The following is a 19,078-nucleotide window of genomic DNA, read 5'->3' on the forward strand; positions in this document are numbered from 1 at the left end:
TATGAAAGAATTGTCAAAAACTTTATTGCAGAAAAATAAGGAAAAGGAAATCCAAGGAAAAGCTGCTAATCAAGTGCTTGAAGAAGCCACTAAGTGCATTGAAGAAGGAATTAAATGTAAAGATTATAAAGAAATCTCTCTAGCCCAAGGTACGGTAGCTGGAGTTAAAAGAATTAGAAGTGGAGAAGCCTAAAAATCAGATCCATTTCGGAAGACATTAAACGAAAAACAAGGAAAACATCATCCTGCAATAAGAAAGAGTAACTGTATCTTTGTAATTGCCCAAATCTCTTATATTTAAATATGATGGTGATACTAAGACTATTTAAGTTTGATTTATAATTTGAGTTTCTATTTGATTTACAGTTCTAGTATTACAATATATAAAAATGATAAAAAATTAAATAAAATAGTAAATGAGATGGAAGTTGTACTCCATCAAAGTGACTATTTAAAAAAGTTACTTTCTTACATTACCTAATTGCAAATGGTCTAATACTTTTGTTGTGTAGATATTCTCCCACTCAACACTGGCTGAAGCCAGCAGCTGTGATAATGGTTTTCAAATTAAAAACAGCCTTGATTGCTATTTATTTATATACTGCCAACATGTTTCACCCTTTTTGGTCATCTTCAGAACAATAGTTACGTGTGCTGATGTGTATAAATGAAACTATGAAGTCAAAATATTCAAACCCTAAGACTACGCTATGTGTATATATTATTCTGTAGATGCCTCAGAAAGATGAACAACACATTATCAATAAAGAATTAAAGTACAATGAAGAGTGTACTGTATTTGCAAATTTTTGTTGTTCTTTCTTTTTTATATAATCTCTCATCTGGCTCATTTGGTAGGATTGTCCATTAAAAAGAAATTTATTGATTTCTTGTCTTTCATTTCTCTGTTGACCCCTCAAAAGTTCATTAGGTCCCCCCCCCCCCCCTTTTTAAAAAAAAAAAAAGTCCGTAGAGTCCCTATTTATTGTTAGATTTATGCTAAAAACACTGTTATACAATAATTACTTTGTGCAAAGTCACTTTGTTCATTCAGCAGGTGTCCCAGAGTTTTAGCTGGTGGGTGTAAACCTCACGAGCATAAACTTCAAGTTCCTCTGGCAATTTCAAATAAAAACATTTTGGAGCTCTGTGTAGTATCGCCATTAGTTCTCCTGCTGTACAAAGGTCATGTTTGCACCCCAAAAGCTGCCTCAATGATATTTATACTGGAATGTAAGTGAAACTGTAGTATATGACAGTGAAACCGGTAGTTCCATTAAGATTAGTTCCCCTGTAACTACAAGATACAGTAAGTTATACAACTTTTATATTATAATTAGATAGAAAAAAATTAGCTCTGTAATATTGTAAACACACGATTGAAACACAGTTGTAATTTATTTATATTGCTCATCAGATCAGAAGATGTGTGACAATCATTCGAAATTGGTAAGTTTGAAATAAAATAGCCTTCGACATACAGAAAAAGTCTGTTGCATGTTCCAAAGTGTCAGAATACAGTAAATGTGCCAAAATTGTACTACAGATCAATGTGAATTATGTGGGTCTGTAATGCAGGGGATTTCTTCTCTTACCTTTCTTGGGTGTTGGTGTGGCTTGTGCATTTTCCAGTTTTTAGGTACAGATCTTGTGTTGATCAAGCAGTTGTATAAACATCTATAAATGGAGCTATTTCATCAGCATACTCTGAAAGGAATCTAATTGGTGTGCAATCGGACCAGAAGTCCTGCTTGAATTAAATGACTTAATTGTTTGCCTACACGGAGGGTATCTACTTCCAAATTAATCATGTTTGCAGGTGCTCATGATTAATTCTGGAGTATTTACTGCATCTTCCACGGTGAAAGAATTTTGGAATAACTCTTCTTTAGTGATGTTACCATTGATATCTTGCAATGGAGGTTTTTATTGTTTCTTACCACAGGTATACTTTATACATGACCAGAACTTTTTTAGGTTTTCTGCCAGATCTTGAGATTTGGAAACTATTAAAAGCATCACACATTGAAGTCCACACAAACTTTATAGCATCTGTAAACTGGCACCAATCCTGAAGATTTTGTGCTTTTTCTTTTGAATCTAGCATGCTTTTTTCTTTGCTGCTGTAACACTGTCCTGACATGCTTTGTTTCCCTTGGTAGTCTGTTCCCTATATTATTAGTTTACTTTATATAATACAGTCAGTTGCTTTAGCACTGTTTTTTTTTAATTTATTATTTTTTTTATCAGCCATATTTGATGATACTTATATAGTTAGTATGAAAAAAGTGGAAATTGTGTGTCAAGAAGTCATTATGTGGATTTTTATCTGCTTTTTTTTTAAGTTGATAAATTTCATGTTTATTTTTAAATGATGGAAAATCCAGGATGGAATAATGACAATATTATGAAAAGATTGAGTTGCAGACAGGTACAACAAATACATGCTAAAATGTGAACTTTTGGCTGAAAGGCCTTCTTCTGAAGTAGACAAGGTGTGCACATTCATGCAAGCACAACTTACACACACACACACACACACACACACACACACACACACACACACAAAACTACCGTCTCTAGCCTCAGTGTCTGCTTCAGAAGAAGAAGGGCTTTTGGTCAAAAATTCACATTTTTATTGTGCTTGTCTGCGACTCAACCTCTCCTCTATATGGTGAATAGCAGTCTACCCTTTTCATAATAGTGTGTTCATTTTTGATGGATTTACACCTTGTGGTCGCAAATCCTTGTGTCCATAGTGACACTTTTTATTTCCTCCAGATTGTTTATTGCTAAGAGGTTTTGTATATTATCACAACCATTTACACTGAAACTAATTGCCCAAATAAAATTTCTGAAACCTCATTTTGTACAATTTTGAATGATATTTCAGCCAACAACTGATTTCAAACTTTCTTTGTCTACAAATTGATGGGAGATTGTGTGAGTTGAGCACATATTCAAAATGAGCTCATATTTAAAATGAGACTAAAATTTTCCTTGAATCTTTCAGGCACCATATCATGTAAGTCTGGACTTGGTAGAAGAAAACAATTATCATGCAATTTATTTTGGTTGTTGAGTACAGCTTCTACACATATTGACTCACAACAGCTGTGTACTTCAGTTCCACTACAAGAGAAACTACGTACAACAGCACCACCACCACCACCAACTGAATTTAGTGTATCTTTTATGTACATCATTAAGTTCATCAGCTTAACTTATCTTTGATTTAAGCTTCAGTGATTTCTGGTAGTGCTTGGAGTTCTGGTTCTTTCCCAACTAATTTATGATAGTTTACAGCTATAATACTACTATTTTCTAGGTCTACCATTCTGGTTCTTTCTCAACACAGCTGCGATAATTTGCAACTATAGTACTGACGTTTTCCCGGTCTACCTTTTCCCTGTGTACATTGTGAGTTCCACCATTATCTACAAACAAGATGATGGTCTTTATCACTTCAGATAGCCTTTGGAAGCCAGACGGAAATTTTTCTGTCCTGAAGTGACATTGTGACATGAGCCAAGACATGCAGTTGGCTGTGCCCTGTGCTCTTTGTGGCAACCAGAAGGACTCCTATAAATCTTTGGTAGCATAAGAGTGCACATTGGATTTCTTCCTGTCTTTGGCAACCTTATCCCTAAGGGGCTCTTATCATGCACCTAACGCTGGATCTCCCATTCCCCACTAATACTACCTTTGTCAATCCTCGGACCTTGCAAGACAGGATGAGCCCTCTAGAACAGAGAAAATGAGTGCAGTTTGGAAAGGATAGCTACCATATACAGATATTGCCAGAAAGTTGATTGTCAGGTAAACCAAAGAGACCTTTTGATCACCTTCCCAGAAAGTCTTTCTCTGCTTGCCACATCTTGAAATCACTTCCCACTCGACCACAGGTTGACCACAGCAGTAGACCTGTTGGGACATTTGGGACATGCTGGACATCCCTCGAATACTCACGCCTAGGCCTCCTCAGTGATGCTACATTTTTGTATGTTCTCCATTTGCCAATTAAATCCAGTATGCCATGTCAGGCATTTCTACTGTGCTTTGTCTCTTTGAATAGTTGTTCCTGTGCATTTTATTATACACCATGTATTCAGCAACAAGAAGCTACCTTCTCTCTGTATATATTTCATGATTATATGTCTTATATTTTGGTCACATCTTTTAAATTATCCCGAAAAAATGTGAATTCTTTTAGAAATCCAATGTTATTCGCTGCCTCCCCCCCCCCTCCCCCACATATATATATATACCATATTTACCCGAATCTAAGCCGCACTCGAATCTAAGCCGCACCTGAAAAATGAGACTCGAAACAAAGGAAAAAAAGATTTCCCGAATCTTAAGCCGCACCTGAAATTTGAGACTCGAAATTCAAGGGGAGAGAAAAGTTTTAGACCGCACCTCCAAATCGAAACAAAGTTGGTCCATTGTAATATGAGACACAATTTAGGTCGAATGAATGACGATACAGCTACAGTAGTTTGGTTCAAGTTGTAAGCTTTACCAGGTAGCCATTGCTATGCGTCAGGCGCTTCGTCCGTATTTACACGGGTACCCTTCCTTTTTCACGTGCTTCATCTGGTTTGAATCGATTGCTTATTTTGTTTGATCTGATAAGTGCCGTTTTCTCTGTTATAGGTGTTTACGTCACTCTAAGCTGAAAATGCATCACTGTACTGTGTCATGCTTTGTTTGTCGCATTCTGATAGTGCGTGTTTACGGCCTGTCGCCGTTCGCGGCATCGCTTGCTTTTGTGCGCGCTACCGCCGCTTACAACTAAAAAGAGGCGAATCGTCTCATCAGCGAAGCAATGTCAAGAGATTGCTATTTGTTGTTACTTACACTGTTGCTTTCTTTGAGAATGATCAACAAGAACCAAATAATAGGCTGCGTATGATAGAACATGTTCTGAACGAGAGTTAGGCGCAAATTTTTCTCCGTTTGAAAGTCTTTGCAGCCGCTTCTTTACTACATCAAATTCTGCACAGAAATTAGAGTCGTCTTAGATTTAAAAATCTAGTCAGTTGCCGTGGTTCATTTCTGACTGTATCACTATTAGGCTAAGAATAATACGAATATAAACATGACACGATAAGTGTATTCTTCCGCGTTTGCTGTTGTCTCGCTCTAGTTTCGTAGTTTATTAGGCAGACAGGATTTAAATGAGATAGCAACAAACACGGAAGAACACATGGCAAAATGTTTATATTCGTATTATTCTTATGGTGAATGGTGAAGAGAATACTGCTTGTAATTCACATTTCATCAGGTTACTATTAGCAACCATCTCTTCTCACAGGTAGGAAAAAATTCAGAACGTAGAGTTGGTCATATTGACAAACATCCCAAACAGTCTTGCCAGTCGGATTTTCGTAGTACATTGAAATTCTACTACATTCGAAGATGAACAATACGGAATTTGTATTTACTTTGTTGGATAATGTATGAAAATGCAGTGGTCGGAACTCGGGGCGGAGGAAAAAAAAAGCTCGTCTTCCACCTTTTTTTTTTAAATTTATTTACTGACGCAGAGGTTTTGGTGCCAGTATTTATCTTTGTGCCTACAAAGCATGTCTGTGTAGCGCTACATATATTCGACGGCAGAAGTTAGTTGTGGTGGCACCTACCAACATTTTTCAGAACTTCTGCTTGCTTTGCACTCGATTCTAAGCCGCAGGCGGTTTTTTGGATTACAAAAACTGGAAAAAAAGTGCGGCTTAGATTCGAGTAAATACGGTATCTCTCTCTCTCTCTCTCTCTCTCTCTCTCTGTGTGTGTGTGTGTGTGTGTGTGTGTGTGTGTGTGTAAAATATGTACTATGTACACTTAATCATTACAAAAAGGTTAGAAGGCTAGATTGCTACTCACTGTAAAGATGACATGTTCAGTTGCATACAGGCACAGTGAAAAGACTGTTACACACTTAGCTTTCAGCCAAAACCTTCTTCAGAAAAGAAAGGAAAGCACCCACAATCCACACAAGTAGGCACACCTCATGCACACATTCTGGTATTCTGGCCTGATTAATTAGAAAGCCGACCAGAAAGCATGAACCTAAATGACAACTGCTAGGCAGCACTCTTAATGTTTATGAGCATTGTTGTCATCACCTCATCGCTGGGCATGGGCCACGCGCCACGTGTCAGCCCATTGATGCCCATGGCCATGCTCACAGCATGGGGTCGAGGACCTCAGTTGTGTTCCAACTGCACTCTCATTTATTCATTATACACAGCATTGTTTGATTCTTGCTATTGGTATGTCTAAGACTCATGATTTGGTTTCATACTTGTTGTTTTGTCATGTTGTCTTGTTCATCCATCGCCATTGTTATATTTTGTGATTTTCGGTGACACCGTTGACACCCTCGGCTGCTCGGCCAGCGTCTCCTGCAAGTGCCGCAATTTTGGTTACTATTATTGGCGAAAAGATAAAATGTTAATGGCATCTTATGAATACAAAATTCATGCAACTTGTGAAACAGTAACAGTAACAGCAACAGCTTCTCGTGCAGCAGTAATTGCAGCAGCAGTTCCAACAGCAAACCGACGTACTACATCAGGAAAATCACCTTTTATCACAATGCTTGCAGGTGCAGGATTCACAGCCTGTTCATTGTGTGGTCGTTTCCCAGGTGGAGTCCTGCCCACCCCTGTTTGTGCTGTTTAACGACACCAGGGAATGTTAGGACATGTATTTGCAATGGCTGAAACAGCACTTTGCCACTTTTTGGGTTTCTGATGTTGCTCTCTCCAGTGGTCACTATTCATTTCTCAGGCTTCCCCAAAGACTTTCTGTTACTAAAGAAGCTGGCTCCCATCTCAAATCCGATTGCCCTCATGTTCAAGGAGATGTGCTCATTGCTGTCAAACTGTTATTCACAATGATTCTGTGTGGTCGCAGTGTGCCTTAAGTTCCATAAATACCACAAGCAACCAGGTCAGTCATACCACTTGTGGGAGACTGATTTGCAAGGACCGAGTTCATGTGATTTCAATTGCATCTTGCAAAACCTCATATGTGGATTCCTTTATTCGTGGTGTGGTGATCCAGTTGGCTCCCGATAGGGAAGTACAAACTGCATACCCAAGCTGGACGATCCTTTTTTGGATGATATTTTTAAAATGGCACATTCTTTCAAAATTTTACAAGCAGCAAATGAACGCCTTAGGGCTTGTTTGGATCTAAAGATCTTTTCAAAATGCGCACTTTTTTTCTGTGTTTTGTTTCCATAGTGTTGGGAAGTTCTATACCAGCTCATAAAACAGTCACCAGTCAAAGGATTGCTAAGTTTCGCTGTTCCAAGGGGAAGTATATTGTCACTTAACAGATAAAATATGTGCTTTCATTAGGTGTGTGGCTTATTTTGACCCAGGAAAAAGTATATTTTCACCAGAGAAAATGTGTATTTTTGACCGGTACATCCGCAAAAACTGTAGACTTTTTTTTCTTGTCTGCGTATACAACTGCAACATTTCTGGCCTAAATGCCTTCTCTTGTTTGGTTTTTTTGTCATGGACGAAGTTCAGGTCATCTTGCGTGTGGGTCCCTTCCAGGAACTTTATCTTTGTGCCTCTTTTGAATCTGTCAAACCTGGTCTGGGATGCAGTACCAATTTCGAGTTGCATATTTATGTACATACAGATGCAGTGTCCTGTTTCTGTTTGGCACATCTGCTTCTGGTCTTTCTATGGACAGCAGTTGAGCTTGAACTCAATCGCCTTCATGAAGCTGGGGTAATTGAACTTGTCAAAACTAATGCCTGGGCTACACCACAGGTAGCGGTTGAGAAGCCAAATGGCTGCCTCCGGCTCTCTGGAGATTTTGGGTCAACAATCAACGCCTGTGTCACCAGTGAATATTTTTCTAAGATTGACCTGACCAATGCTTATTTGCAGATCCCACATTATGGTCATCAGTACTGACTTTGGCTTGTACAAACATGAGCATTTGCCCTTTGGGATCTCTCCCACTTTGACAGTCTTACAGAGTTACCTCGAACAGTTAACTATTTCCATTCCCGCTTGTATGCATTATTTAAATGACTCAATTATTACGGGTGCTAAGCGCCAAGACCACCTTCTCTACCTCTGCACCCTCTTTATTACATTGTGTGATGCAGGGCTCAAATACCACCTATACAAATGTCAGGTTTCGTTTCCAGGAGCAAGTGGAATACCTCGGACACTTGCTCAACAAAGAAGGGATTCAGCCCACTGACTGCACTGTTTTGGCTATTGACTCACTCTCATATTCCTAAAACCTACAGGGGCTGCAGGCTTTTTTGGTAAGGTGAATTATTATTCTATGTTCCTCCATCAAGCAGCATATTTTATGAACCCACACAACGAGTTGCAGAAAAAGAGCATTCCGTTCGGCAGTTGGCTGTCTGTGAGCACTCTTTCATCCAGCTGAAGCACACGTTACGCTCAGCACCCTGCCTTACACCCCTTACTGCATCGTGTCCCTTGTGCTGGCTGATGACACTTCTCCCTACAGCATTAGTGCAGTGCAGTCGCACTGTAACTGAGCAACCCATCATTTATACATCGAAGACAATGCCTACCCAAAGAAATTACTCACAGATCGAGAAAGAGACTTTAGGGGTGATCTTTGCCGTTAAGAAATTCCGTATGTATCTCTTTGAGACTGAATTTACCCTCATTACTGACCACAAACTGTTGGTTGTGCTCTTCTTGGGTTACAGAGGGGACAGCTCAGAGGCTCCAGAGTTGGGCTGTTTTCCTTAGTTCTTACAATTACACCATGAAGTATAAACCTACTATGCAATATGCAAATACGGATGAACTCTCTCGTGTAGTCTTAGGATCAGACCCAACATTTGACCAACGGGAGCTCTTCCAGTATCCACACTAATGTAGAACGTCAATGTGCCGTGACCTTGTCTCACGGTTTTTCGTGTACTACGTGCTGCATGGGAGGCCCACTTTTTTTTCCAAATCAGATAATCCAGAACTCTGTGCCTGCGCCCATCTTTCACACCATTTGTTTGTGTCTCCGATGTTCTCCTGCTGGTTTTGGAGGGGAATACGCACCGCGATGTCATCCCAACTACCTTACACCCTCATATCTTGGAACTCCTCCATTGTGGACACTGAGGTATGTCGCAGATGAGAGCCCTTGTTAGCCGATATGCCTACTGGCCATGACTGAACAAAGACGTGGAGGCTATGGTGTGCAGTTATTTGGTATGTGTCCGACATCAAGCTGCTGCTCCTGTCTTTCCCCCCCTTGCCCACTCGCCTTTGCCCATGGGACCGCATTCAGCTGGACTTTGCTGGTCCCTCTTTGGGCTCTATGTGGCTCATTGTCATGGATGCTTAATCTGACAACCCCTATGTGATTAGCATGGCGTCCATCACTATGACCATCAAACTCGTTGCACTTGCCCAAATTCTTTCCATCAAAGGGCTTCCCCACACCCTTGTGTCTGACAGTGTACCCCAATTCATGACGACAGCCTTTGAATAGTTCTGCAATGCCAATGGCATTAAACACCTGTTCAGCCCGCCTTTTCGCCCCTACACCAATGACGATTTGGAGCAAATGGTGTGTGCATTTAAACAACAAATGTTGAAATCAGTGAGCATATCCACCACAGCAGCAGCATGCGCAGTATCTGTAGGTGTACAGGACCACCCATGTCCATAACTGCCAGAGCTCCTCAGTAGGTGACAACCACATACTCTCCTCCTCCTCCTCCTCCTCCTCCTCCTGGCACGACAGCCCTCAAAACCCATGATCCAACACAGTTGACGATACCCTCCAAATTCAGCGGAGCAAAACCTTTGTGGGTGCCAGCTATGGTGGTGGCCACCCATGGATGGCACCTTATTACAGTTGATACTCCATGGGGTTTGGAGTGTCGGCTCACCAACCAACACCGTTCCTGCCTGCTGACTGTGCCAGCATTGGTGGGTCACTCATAGTTGGAGAGCCCACCATTGCAAACTCATCAATCACGCAAATACAATTTGCAATACAGGGCATCATTGGCAGTTCCTATGTTGGCAGTTCCCATGTATGCATATTTGAAGATTGAGGCCTCACAGCCCCATCCATTCCCTCAATACATCTACATCTACATCCATACTCCGCAAGCCACATGACGGTGTGTGGCGGAGGGTACCTTGAGTACCTCTATCAGTTCTCCCTTCTATTCCAGTCTCGTATTGTTCGTGGAAAGAAGGATTGTCGGTATGCCTCTGTGTGGGCTCTAATCTCTCTGATTTTATCCTCATGGTCTCTTCGCGAGATATACGTAGGAGGGAGCAATATACTGCTTGACTCTTCGGTGAAGGTATGTTCTCGAAACTTTGACAAAAGCCCGTACTGAGCTACTGAGCGTCTCTCCTGCAGAGTCTTCCACTGGAGTTTATCTATCATCTCTGTAATGCTTTCGCGATTGCTAAATGATCCTGTAACGAAGCGCGCTGCTCTCCGTTGGATCTTCTCTATATCTTCTATCAACCCTATCTGGTACGGATCCCACACTGCTGAGCAGTATTCAAGCAGTGGGCAAACAAGCGTACTGTAACCTACTTCCTTTGTTTTCGGATTGCATTTCCTTAGGATTCTTCCAATGAATCTCAGTCTGGCATCTGCTTTACCGACGATCAACATTATATGATCATTCCATTTTAAATCACTCCTAATGCGTACTCACAGATAATTTATGGTATTAACTGCTTCCAGTTGCTGACCTGCTATTTTGTAGCTAAATGATAAAGGATCTATCTTTCTTTGTATTCGCAGCACATTACACTTGTCTACATTGAAATTCAATTGCCATTCCCTGCACCATGCGTCAATTCGCTGCAGATCCTCTCTGCAGTTGTCTCTCATACCGCTGTTCCCTAATGAATTGCTCGTCGTCCCGCTTTCCTTCTCCCAGCTGGCAGGCTCCTGTGCCAGAGCACGGTTCGGGACACTTAACTGTGCCACCACACCAGATCACTTCCAAAACGTCGTTGCCTCAGTGCTAGGTGCAGGTCACATCCCATGCGCCAGTCTATCGACACTCACGCACGTGCTGTAAACTTCACAGGGCAAGGGGCCTGGACCTCAGTTGTGTTCCAACTGCGATCTCATTTGTTCATTATATGCAACAATGTTTGGTTCTTGATATTGCAACGTCGAAGGCTCACCATTTGGTTTCCACTCCAGACGTGTCGTTCGAAGGCTCACCATTTGGTTTCCACTCTAGACGTGTCGTTCTATCATGTTCTCTTATTATCTCTGTTGTTGTCTGTCATGGTTTACAGCAACTCACTGTTACCCTTGGCCGCTTGACCAGTGTCACGTGGCAATGCCACGATTCCAGTTCTGTACACATAACCACTATCTCCAGTCTCCTCTAGCCAAACCCAAGCAGGAACACCTCACACATATTTGGTTGCTATCTCCAGCCATTCTAGTGAGACTCCAGAGCCTGATTAGGGCAGTCAGAGAAAGCAGACATGTGAGCGTGATGGATGCATGCTTGTGTGAATGTGAGTCTGGCTAGAGTGGCCAGCGATAGTGGTCATGTGTGCATGAGGTGTGACAGCTTGTGTTCATTTGTGTGTGTTTTCCTTTCTTTTCTGAAGAAGGCTTTGGCTGCAAGCTAACTTGTAACAGTCTTATTTTTGTGACTGTCTGCAACTCAAAGTGTCTTTATGGTAAGTAAAGATCCATCCTTTTCTTCATTGTTGATATTCCAACCTGGGCTTTCCACTGTTATACATTATTTCATACAGTGTATACATAATTTCTGATAAATATAATGTATACTCATTAGTAGGAAAAACTGATTAATCTAATTGAGATGTTCTTTTTGCTAAGGAAAAATGGAGCCCATCTGATAGAGCGAAAATTCTGATGCATTTGAGTTCTGCTACTGGATACTATCTACATGTACTCTTCCGTTTGCAAGTAGATTATGACATGGATCTTCGGAGCATAGTTGATTTTCCAGCAATATTGGACAACACATTACATCTGCAAGGTAGGTTATCTATAGTGCATGTGTACCAACCTTTTAACCCTTAAGTGCATGATTTTTTATTTCATGCTGTAAAAATCGCCATGTCTAATTTATAGTGCCTATGTTACGAAAAAAATATTAAAAATTTTTTTTAATTAAATTAACAAAGCATTATTGTTGACAATCGCTACAAACACAGAAACAGACCTAATTTCAAATCTATTGTAAAGACACTCGAATTAACTGCCTACACCATATCTACTTGTTGTTGTTGTTGTTGTTGTTGTTGTTGTTGTGATCTTCAGTCCTGAGACTGGTTTGTTGCAGCTCTCCATGCTACTCTCTCCTATGCAAGCTTCTTCATTTCCCAATGCGTACTGCAGCCTACATCCTTCTGAATCTACTTAGTGTATTCATCTCTTGGTCTCCCTCTATGAATTTTACCTTTCACGCTGCTCTCCAATACTAAATTGGTGATCCCTTGATGCCTCAGAACATGTCGTACCAACCGATCCCTTCTTCTAGTCAAGTTGTGCCACAAGCTCCTCTTCTCCCCAATTCTATTCAATACCTCCTCATTAGTTATGTGATCTACCCATCTAATCTTCAGCATTCTTCTGTAGCACCCCATTTCGAAAGCTTCTATTCTCTTTTTGTCCAAACTACACTCCTGGAAATTGAAATAAGAACACCGTGAATTCATTGTCCCAGGAAGGGGAAACTTTATTGACACATTCCTGCGGTCAGATACATCACATGATCACACTGACAGAACCACAGGCACATAGACACAGGCAACAGAGCATGCACAATGTCGGCACTAGTACAGTGTATATCCACCTTTCGCAGCAATGCAGGCTGCTATTCTCCCATGGAGACGATCGTAGAGATGCCGGATGTAGTCCTGTGGAACGGCTTGCCATGCCATTTCCACCTGGTGCCTCAGTCGGACCAGCGTTCGTGCTGGACGTGCAGACCGTGTGAGACGACGCTTCATCCAGTCCCAAACGTGCTCAATGGGGGACAGATCCGGAGATCTTGCTGGCCAGGGTAGTTGACTTACACCTTCTAGAGCACGTTGGGTGGCACGGGATACATGCGGACGTGCATTGTCCTGTTTGAACAGCAAGTTCCCTTGCCGGTCTAGGAATGGTAGAACGATGGGTTCGATGACGGTTTGGATGTACCGTGCACTATTCAGTGTCCCCTCGACGATCACCAGTGGTGTACGGCCAGTGTAGGAGATCGCTCCCCACACCATGATGCCGGGTGTTGGCCCTGTGTGCCTCGGTCGTATGCAGTCCTGATTGTGGCGCTCACCTGCACGGCGTCAAACACGCATACGACCATCACTGGCACCAAGGCAGAAGCGACTCTCATCGCTGAAGACGACACGTCTCCATTTGTCCCTCCATTCACGCCTGTCGCGACACCACTGGAGGTGGGCTGCACGATGTTGGGGCGTGAGCGGAAGATGGCCTAACGGTGTGCGGGACCGTAGCCCAGCTTCATGGAGACGGTTGCGAATGGTCCTCGCCGATACCCCAGGAGCAACAGTGTCCCTAATTTGCTGGGAAGTGGTGGTGCGGTCCCCTACGGCACTGCGTAGGATCCTACGGTCTTGGCGTGCATCCGTGCGTCGCTGCGGTCCGGTTCCAGGTCGACGGGCACGTGCACCTTCCGCCGACCACGGGCGACAACATCGATGTACTGTGGAGACCTCACGCCCCACGTGTTGAGCAATTCGGCGGTACGTCCACCCAGCCTCCCGCATGCCCACTATACGCCCTCGCTCAAAGTCCGTCAACTGCACATACGGTTCATGTCCACGCTGTCGCGGCATGCTACCAGTGTTAAAGACTGCGATGGAGCTCCGTATGCCACGGCAAACTGGCTGACACTGACGGTGGCGGTGCACACATGCTGCGCAGCTAGCGCCATTCAACGGCCAACACCGCGGTTCCTGGTGTGTCCGCTGTGCCGTGCGCGTGATCATTGCTTGTACAGCCCTCTCGCAGTGTCCGGAGCAAGTATGGTGGGTCTGACACACCGGTGTCAATGTGTTCTTTTTTCCATTTCCAGGAGTGTATTTATCGTCCATGTTTCACTTCCATACATTGCTACACTCCATACAAATACTTTCAGAAACGACTTCCTGACAATTCATCAGTTATTTTGCTCCCCAAATAGCAAAACTCCTTTACTACTTTAAGTGTATCATTTCCTAATCTAATTCCCTCAGCATCACCCGACTTCACTCGACTACATTCCATTATCCTCATTTTGCTTTTGTTGAGATTCAACTTATATCCTCCTTTCAAAACTCTGTCCATTCCGTTTCAACTGCTCCTCCAAGTCCTTTGCTGTCTCTGACAGAATTACAATGTCATCGGCAAACCTTAAAGTTTTTATTTCTTCTCCATGGATTTTAATACCTACTCCGAATTTTTCTTTTGTTTCCTTTACTGCTTGCTCAATATACAGATTGAACAACATTGGAGAGAGGCTACAACCCTGTCTCACTCCCTTTCCAAATTGTAAATAGCCTTTTGCTCCCTGTATTTTACCCCCGCCACCTTCAGAATTTGAAAGAGAGTATTCCAGTCAACATTGTCAAATGCTTTCTCTAAGTCTACTAATGCTAGAAATGTAGGTTTGCATTTTCTTAATCTAGCTTCTAAAATAAGTCGTAGAGTCAGTACTGCCTCACGTGTTCCGATATTTCTACAGAATCCAAATTGATCTTCCCCGAGGTCGGCTTCTACCAGTTTTTCCATTCGTCTCTAAAGAATTCGCATTAGTATTTTGCAGCCGTGACTTATTAAACTGATAGTTCGGTAATTTTCACATCAGTCAACACCTGCTTTCTTTGGGATTGGAATTATTGCATTCTTCTTGAAGTCTGAGGCTATTTCGCCTGTCTCATATGTTTTGCTCACCAGATGGTAGAGTTTTGTCAGGACTGACTCTCCCAAGGCCTTCAGTAGTTCTAATGGAATGTTGTCTACTCCCGGGGCCTTGTTTCGACTCAGGTCTTTCAGTGCTCTATCAAATTCTTCTCACAATATCATATCTCCCATTTCATCTTCATCTACATCCTCTTCCATTTCTATAACATTGCCCTCAAGTACATCGCCCTTGTATAGACCCTCTATATACTCCTTCCACCTTTCTGCTTTCCCTTCTTTGCTTAGAACTGGGTTTCCATCTGAGCTCTTGATATTCATACAAGTGGTTCTCTTTTCTCCAAAGGTCTCTTTAATTTTCCTGTAGGCAGTATCTATATTACCCCTAGTGAGATAAGCCTCTACATCCTTACATTTATCCCCTAGCCATCCCTGCTTAGCCATTTTGCACTTCCTGTCGATCTCATATTTGAGACATTTGTATTCCTTTTTGCCTGCTTCACTTACTGCATTTTTGTAGTTTCTCCTTTCATCTATTGAGTTCAATATTTCTTCTGTCACCCACGGATTTCTACTAGCCCTCGTCTTTTTACCTACTTGATCCTCTGCTGCCTTCGCTACTTCATCCCTTAAAGCTACCCATTCTTCTTCTACTGTATTTATTTCCCCCATTCTTGTAAATTGGTCCCTGAAACTCTGTACAACCTCTGGTTTAGTCAGTTTATCCAGGTGCCATCTCCTTAAATTCCCACCTTTTTGCAGTTTCTTCGGTTTTAATCTACAATTCATAACCAATAGATTGTGGTCAGAATCCACATCTGCCCCTGGAAATGTCTTACAATTTAAAACCTGGTTCCTAAATCTCTGTCTTACCATTATATAATCTATCTGAAACCTGTCAGTATCTCCAGGCTTCTTCCATGTATACAACATTCTTTTATGATTCTTGAACGAAGTGTTAGCTTTGATTAAGTTGTGCCCTGTGCAAAATTCCACCAGGCGGCTTCCTCTTTCATTTCTTACTCCCAACCCATATTCACCTACTATGTTTCCGTCTCTTCCTTTTCCTACTACCGAATTCTAGTCACCCTTCACTATTAAATTTTCGTCTCCCTTCACTATCTGAATAATTTCTTTTATTTCATCATACATTTCTTCAATTTCTTCGTCATCTGCAGAGCTAGTTGGCATATAAACTTGTACTACTGTGGTAGGTGTGGGATTCGTATCTATCTTGGCTACAATAATGCGTTCACTATTCTGTTTGTAGTATCTTACCCGCATTCCTATTTTCCTATTCATTATTAAACCTACTCCTGCATTACCCCTATTTGATTTTGTATTTATAACCCTGTATTCACCTGACCAGAAGTCTTGTTCCTCCTGCCACCGAACTTCACTACCGTATTTACTCGAATCTAAGCTGCACTTTTTTTCCGGTTTTTGTAATCCAAAAAACCACCTGCGGCTTAGAATCGAGTGCAAAGTAAGCGGAAGTTCTGAAAAATGCTGGTAGGTGCCGCCACAACTAACTTCTGCCGTCGAATATATGTAGTGCTACACAGGCATGCTTTGCAGGCACAAAGATAATATACTGGTGCCAAAACCTCTGCGTCAGTAAATAAATTAAAAAAAAAAAAAAGGTGGAAGATGAGCTTTTTTCGACCACTGCATTTTCATACATTATCCAACGAAGTAAATGCAAATTCCATATTGTTAATCTTCGAATGTAGACGCATTTCAATGTACTACAAGAATCTGACTGGCAAGATTGTTTGGGATGTTTGTCAATATGGCCAACTCTACGTTCTGAATTTTTTTCCTACCTATGAGAAGAGATGGTTGCTAATATGAACTTTTAAGAATTGTGAATCACATGCAGTATTCTCTTCCCTATAATAGGAATATAAACATTTTGCCATGTATTCTTTCGTGTTTGCTGCTACCTCATTTAAATCCTGTCTGCCTAATAAACTACGAAAACTAGAGTGAGACAACAGCAAACGCAGAAGAATATACATATCATGTCATGTTTATATTCGTATTATTCTTATGCCTAATAGTGATACAGTCAGAAATGAAGCACGGCAATTGACTAGACTTTTAAATCTAGGATGACTCTTATTTCTGTGCAGAATGTAATGTACTAAAGAGGCGTATGCAAAGATTTTCAAACGGAGAAAAATTTTTGCTAAACTCTCATTCAGAACATCATCTATCATACGCATTCTATTATTTGGTTCTTGTTGATCATTATCAAAGAAAGCAGCAGTGTAAGTAACAACAAATACCAGTCTCTTGCGATTGTTTCGCTAATGAGACGATTCCTCTCTTTTTAAATTGTAAGCGGCGGTAGCGTGCACAAAAGCAAGCCATGCCGCGAGCGGCGACAGCCTGTAAACACTCATTATCAGAATGCGACAAACAATGCATGACACAGTACAGTAATGCATTTTCAGCTTAGAGTGACGTAAACATCTTATCAGATCAAAGAAAAATAAGCAATCAATTCAAACCAGATGAAGCACGTGAAAAAAGAAGGGTACCTGTATAAATACGGACGGACCGCCTGACGCATAGCAATGGCTACCTGGTAAAAGCTTAACTGCTAAGCTTATGACTCTAACCAAACTACTGTAGCTGTATTCATTCGACCTAAATTGTGTCTCATATTACAATGGACCAACTTTGTTTCGATTTGGAGGTGCGGCCTAAAACTTACTTTCCCCTTGAATTTCGAGTCTCAAATTTCAGGTGCGGCTTAGATTCGGGAAAATTTTTTTTCCTTGATTTCAAGTCTCATTTTTCAGGTGTGGCTTAGATTCGAGTAAATACGGTAATTCCCACTATATCTAACTTTAACCTATCCATTTCCATTTTTAAACTTTCTAACCTACCTGCCCGATTAAGGGATCTGACATTCCACGTTTCGATCCGTAGAACGCCAGTTTTCTTTCTCCTGATAACGGTGTCCTCCTGAGTAGTCCCCTCCTGGAGATCCGAATGGGGGACTATTTTACCTCCGGAATATTTTACCCAAGAGGATGCCATTGTCATTTATCCATACAGTAAAGCTGCATACCCTCGGGAAAAGTTACGGCCGTAGTTTCCCCCTTGCCCTTGCTTTCAGCCGTTTGCAGTACCAGCACAGCAAGGCCGTTTTGGTTAGTGTTACAAATCCAGATCAGTCAATCATCCAGACTGTTGCCCCTGCAACTACTGAAAAGGCTGCTGCCCCTCTTTAGGAACCATACGTTTGTCTGGCCTCTCAACAAATACCCCTCCGTTGTAGTTGCACCTACAGTACGGCTATCTGCATCACTGAGGCACGCAAGCCTCCCCACCAATGGCAGGGTCTGTGGTTCATGGGGGGGGGGGGGGGGATCTACTTACATTTTCAAAATAAGAAATTAATTTTCAAACCCACAAATCGGTGCACAAACACGAAAAAAAGTGTCTACCTTCCGCCAAAACACATGCACGGCAGTACATCCACACAGCTGATTGTCGAACTGGTTCTGTTCATCCTGCCATTTACGATCGCTATGAAGACCTACTAGCAGCTTAGCAGCTGCAGTAGTGTGTATATACTTAACTACATAACGAATGTGTTACAAAATGTTGCTCAGTATAGGATACATCGAAGATATGCAGTCTGTGGCTGATAGCTACACTATGCATGAAAGGATTAAAAACATATTGCTTTAAATAAAAGTTGTGTTCTTCCTAAAATATGGATTACTTAGATGATAGAGCAAGCACCCAGAAGGAAACTTTATCATGGAACAGTACAAAAGTGGCAAAGATATACTTAAGGAAAGAAATCACACTTTTTGTTCCCTCATCAGTATGATTTCTGCCGTGCAGTAGTTTACAAACTGTCTCAGAATTTATACCTGCTGCACTGCTCATCATTTCAGAGTTAAATTGTACGCATGTCTCATCGGTGTGTGTGTGTACTTTTCATCTCTTCAGTTTTTTAGTCAGATGTGAGGAATGAGAAAAGAACTGGTTGTTATAAATTGTTATGTATTGGAACAACAATTACAAAACAGGAAGTCTCCCACTATTCCACATAGTTTTTGCTATTTCGTAGTCAATTGTAGTATGGATGGGAAGTTTGGTGAGTCCTGCGTAATATGGGTTGCTGGAATGTGTACGCAGTCAT

The 19,078-nt window shown here is 41.7% G+C and overlaps 1 protein-coding gene across 1 annotated transcript in view; it reads left to right on the forward strand.

The window, feature by feature from the left end:
- Positions 1-19,078, forward strand: part of LOC126095774 (nonsense-mediated mRNA decay factor SMG5) — a 283,868-nt gene that overhangs the window by 44,314 nt on the left and 220,476 nt on the right. Inside the window, exon 3 of the mRNA XM_049910581.1 lies at positions 11,863-12,025. Coding sequence (XP_049766538.1) covers positions 11,863-12,025 — 163 coding nt within the window. The remainder of the gene's footprint in view (positions 1-11,862; positions 12,026-19,078) is intronic.

Source organism: Schistocerca cancellata, chromosome 8, assembly GCF_023864275.1.
Source record: "Schistocerca cancellata isolate TAMUIC-IGC-003103 chromosome 8, iqSchCanc2.1, whole genome shotgun sequence".
Taxonomy (NCBI): domain Eukaryota; kingdom Metazoa; phylum Arthropoda; class Insecta; order Orthoptera; family Acrididae; genus Schistocerca; species Schistocerca cancellata.